The 5,259-nt window shown below is 35.2% G+C and overlaps 1 protein-coding gene across 1 annotated transcript; it reads left to right on the plus strand.

The window, feature by feature from the left end:
* The first annotated feature begins 200 nt into the window (after nt 1–200).
* Nucleotides 201–1,163, plus strand: LOC125845745 (uncharacterized). Its single transcript, XM_049525280.1, has one exon. It carries the CDS (start codon nt 201–203, stop codon nt 1,161–1,163), a length of 963 nt encoding a protein of 320 aa, XP_049381237.1.
* Nucleotides 1,164–5,259: the final 4,096 nt, after the last annotated feature.

The following is a 5,259-nucleotide window of genomic DNA, read 5'->3' on the forward strand; positions in this document are numbered from 1 at the left end:
ACTTGCAGTATGAGGAAAATGCCTTCTTATCCACTTCCTCTCATGAAGGAAGAAGCATCACTCAATGGAACATTGATGGCCTAGCAGAGCATCAAGTATACAATAAACTCCATGAAATGGGTGTTGCCATTACCGCGTATAAAATGCGTGGCTCGGCAGACAAAGATGCTGCTAATATGATTGTTGTAGGTTTCACATGAATGTTGAAACATTGGTGGGATAATTACTGCACTGATGAGATTAAGCAACTCATTATTAATGCCATAGCAACGGAAACAGTAGTAAAAATTGAAGGACGCACACAATCCACTTCTCAAGTCATAAGGGAAGATGCTTGTGCTACTCTTGTTTATCATATCGCTAAACATTTTATTGGAGAACCAAAGTTATTCCAGGACAGGAGTCTCCAAATTCTGAATAATCTAAGTTGTCCGAATTTAGACAACTTTATTCATTACAAACATGCCTTTCTCAGCAAGGTTATGATCCGTCCAGATTGCAACTTAGATTTCAGGAAGGAACGCTTCATCAGCGGTTTACCTCATCTCTTTGCAGATAAAGTAAGGACAAAGATCCAAGATCGCAATAATGGTAATATTCCTTATGGTAATCTTACTTATGGTGATTTGGTAAGCACCATCAACGTTGTAGCACTTGAACTTTGCACATATATTAAACTCAAACATCAGCTCAAGAAAGAGCAGTCTTTTTCTAGAAAGGAACTTGGAAGTTTCTGTAGAGATTTTGGTTTTATCACTCCACCTAATAAGATCAAGAAAGATAAAAAAGAAAAATCTCATAGGAAGAAATCTCGAAGAAGAGATGATTCTACTAGACCAAGGAAAAAGAAACTTAGGTCCAAGAGACCTAGAGATACCAAGTTAGATGGTTGCTGGACCTATGGAAGGACTAGCCATAAAGCTAGTGAATGCCGCTCAGGAGCTAAAAAAAAGAAAATCAATCTTCTTGGTATAGATGAAAATACCAAGGGTAAGTTACTTGCCATTCTTGATGAAACTTTCTCTGAATCTTCAGGTACATCTCATGAATACAGTGATGATAAAGACATTGATCTTGATTATGATTCAGACAAAAGCCAATCAGGAAAAGATTGCACTTGTATTGAAGCCTTCTGTGCTTGCGACAGTACACCAAATATCTGAGTACTTTCTGATCATTCGAAAGAAGCTCTATTTGATGTCATTCAACACATTTATGATAATGAGGCTAGGAATCGTTTTCTCCTAGAACTCAAAAACCTCCTTCTCAATACGGCTAAACCTAAACCTCGTCCGATAGTTGAACCATTCAGCATGAAGCAGATCATGAATCGATCAGATAACCATTCGGAACCATCCATTTCATATCTTCACCATGAGGTTTCTAGTCTCAAAATAGAAATTAGAAATATCAAATCTCGACTTTGTATCGTCGAGACTGATATCCTAACCAATCAAGTTCCTAAAAGAACTATTTTTCAAGACCTTGAGTCTGATCAAAATTCTTCACAAGAAAACGATAATATTGATGTTGTTCTTCCCAATATCAATAATGATCACCTAGCTGAACCTTTTGTCACCAATACAAGTAATGACACTTCTACCTATGCAGCACCAGGAGTAACGATAATCTCCTCAATAAGACCTCAGAGTCATCATATACTTGTTAAGATAGTTGTTAATAAATATTTTGTTATTAACAAAATTGCTTTGCTTGACAATGGTGCAGAGAGGAATTGTATTGTGAAAGGTATTGTTCCTACAAAGTATTTACAAAAAAGCACTTCAAAATTATACTCCGCTATAGGAGAACCTTTGAAAATAAATTATAAGCTTTCTAAAGCTCATATTTGCAATAATGGCATTTGTTTAACAAATGATTTTGTTATCACTGAAGATATCAATTAAGATATTATCCTTGGAATACCTTTTATCACTTAGATAAAACCTTATTTTACGAATCTAGATGGTATTACTACTACTATCCTTGGAAAAGATCTTCATTTTCCTTTTGTTAAAACCCTTTCACAAGATGAAAGTAATTTTGTTAGAGAAAACACTATTTTCCGAATTAATAACCTTTCACAACATATCACCTTTTTAGAGGATGAAATTTGTGTTAAGAAAATCGAACATATTTTAAAAACCCCGGAGATAGTTACTAAGATAGCTAATCTTCAAAAAAGATTTGAACAAGAAATATGTTTTGATTTTCCTAATGCTTTTTGGGAACGTAAAAAGCATATTGTCGACTTACCATACATTGAAGGATTCAATGAACAGGCTATTACCACTAAGTCAAGGCCCATTAAGATGAATCACGAAATGATGGAATTTTGTAAGAAAGAGATTGACACTTTTTTTAAAAATTAAGATTATTAGGATTTCTAAATCACCTTGGAGTTGTTCTGCTTTCTATGTTAATAAAAACGAGGAGAAAGAGAGAGGAGCACCAAGATTAGTAATCAATTACAAACTTTTAAACTCCGTTTTAAAATGGATCAGGTATCCCATACCTAACCAAAGAGACCTTTTGAAATGACTTTCAAAGCTAATTTTTATAGCAAGTTTGATATGAATGTAATGTAATGTTTTTTGGGATTAAGAACACCCCTTCTGAATTTCAAAACATCATGAATTCCATATTTAATGATTATTCTTATATGTCAATAGTTTATACTGATGATGTGCTGATTTTCTCTGAGAACATTGATTCTCATTTTAAACATCTAAATACTTTCTTTAAGATTGTTAAGAATAATGGTTTGGTCATTAGTGCTAAGAAAATGGTACTCTTTCAAACTACCATCAGGTTTTTAGGTCATTATCTTTATCAGGGTACTTATAAACCTATTTGCAGGGCCATTGAGTTCTCTTCTAAATTCCCAAATGAAATTTTGGATAAAACCCAACTTCAGAGGTTTTAGGAAGTTTAAATTACGTTGTTGATTTCATTCACAAGGTCAGACATGTTTGTGAGCCTTTGTATAAAAGACTTAGAAAAAACCCTGTTCCTTGGAGTTCTGAACAAACCCAGGCTGTCATTCAAGTCAAAGCCCTGGTTCAAAACATTCCATGTATAGGTATCCCCAATCTTGATGCATTTATGATTGTTGAGACAGACACGTCTGATGCAGTTATGGAGGAATCCTTAAACAGAAAGTAGATCTTGAATCTACAAAGCAACTAGTTCATTTTACATCCGGAATCTAGAATTCTGCTCAAAAAAACTATTCAACTATTAAAAAGGAAGTTTTGTCTATAGTGATATGTATAACTAAGTTTCAAGATGACCTTATCAATAAATAATTTTTATTAAGAGTAGATTGTAAATCTGCTAAAGAAATATTGCAAAAAGATGTTAAAAACCTTGTTTCAAAACAAATATTTGATAAATGGCAAGCTCTGCTAGATAGCTTTGATTTCATAATCGATTTTATCAAAGGAGAAGATAATTCTCTACCAGATTTTCTAACTCGTGAATTCTTACTGGGAAAGCATGAGGCCGTTTAGACCTATTACTACATCCAAAGGAGACAACCTCCCAAAAGCAAAAATGGCTAGACCATTTATCCATCCTCCACTAACTCCAGCAAAAGCGGAAGCTCCACAAACGCCTGAACTAACCTTCCAAAATAAGTTCACAGCTCTAGCCGATTATCCAAGGCTACCTTGTCCCCCACAACCAAAGATTCCAAAGCTTCCTTGTCCACCTCAACCAAAGTTCATCAATCTTAGACCAACAAATCCCTTTGAACAAGGAACATTTTCCAGCACCATCCAAACCAAAGAGAGCTATACTATGAAAGCACCCGAGTCTTTCGCCCAAGCTGTTAACCCTGAGTCAACCAAGACCATCCCTTCCAAACCAATCCCAAAAGAAGAATCTTTTGAATTTATTGTTTCACAGGTATTGCCTATAATCTGTAACGACCCTCAAAATGAAGTAGGGTAAAGTAGAGCATCACATGGGTTTTATGCATTAATAACTTGTTAAAATAATAAAGAATAGACTTTTTAGTCAATTTTAAATATTTTGAAAGTCAAGCGTCAAGGGACGACCAAGACGTTCGGAAACTAGCCTTTTGCGTGTTGGTGTGTTCTAGTATGTTGTTCATGTTTTTATGTGTTGTTTGGAGTCTAAAATAAGTGGAGGTGACCCTAGTGTCTTAATAAATGTTTTTAGGGTCAAAACGTCCGGGTACGACTCTGCGGGACCACCCTAAGGGTCCTCGAGGAGGACCCAAACCTTGGCCAAGCAAGCTGCCAAGGCAACTTGCAAATTGCACTAGGAGGGAATAGCTCCGTGTCGCGGACTAGCTCCCCCAAGGAGCGAAAAGTTAGTTCACGATGCGGACATGTCCCAGACTCTACTGTCTCAAATTTAATTTGCAGAAACTAGTGGGAACACCTCCACGTCGCGGACTGGTTCCCCGAGGAAGTCTGTGAAAATAAAACTCCAGTTTGACTTGTTTAAAAGGTCCAAATAAGTGAGCGGTGGTTTGGGTACTTTGGGAAATTATTATAAACGGTTATTCTACCTATTTTAGGGTATTTTAATTTGGTTAAAACCCAAAAACCTAGAATTAGACCCTATTCTTCAAATTGACCCTTCCCCCTCAAAATAGATTCTCTCAAAAACTCCATTGAAGACCTTGATGAAGATCAAACTAGAAGATGGGTTTTCAACAGATTTATTCTTCAACTTCATGGGTCTTAAATAATTAAGGTATGGTAACTCTTGATTCTTAAATAACCTCTTATTCAAGGTGTTCTATCAAAGATTTTCAAAACTGATTCGAAGACCAAAATTCCCATTTTTCGATCTAAACATGGGTCCCTTGTCAAATGATTTTCTAAATCATTATATTGATGAAATAATGTTGAATTAAGGCTTTTAAGATAATTTTGAAAGGATTTCTTGAAGAACCCATGATCCACAAATTCTCAAAAATTGGCCTACGATGTGGGTCTTTGTGAATATGATCTCTATTGGTTGAAATTATGCTTAGATTAGATTGTATTGATGTTTCCTATGATTATCTATACTTATTCATGTTGAATTGTTGGTATATTGATGAGTTGAGAATTATGGCCTTATGGGCAAAGTTATGGGTTGATCCCTATGTTTATAGAATTGTACTTAGATTATGTTTATGTTATTGAATTACATTGTTGATTCCTATTTCTATCTATGTCAATTGATTATGAATTGTTGAGGATTGATCCATGGTGATCATGTCTTGGAGAATTGGTAAGT

The sequence above is a fragment of the Solanum stenotomum genome, chromosome 11 (assembly GCF_019186545.1).
Source record: "Solanum stenotomum isolate F172 chromosome 11, ASM1918654v1, whole genome shotgun sequence".
In the NCBI taxonomy this organism is placed as follows: Eukaryota; Viridiplantae; Streptophyta; class Magnoliopsida; order Solanales; family Solanaceae; genus Solanum; species Solanum stenotomum.

Excerpts from the sequence above, each read along its gene's own strand:
- LOC125845745 (XM_049525280.1), top strand. The coding sequence starts at position 201 with ATGTTGAAACATTGGTGGGATAATTACTGCACTGATGAGATTAAGCAA.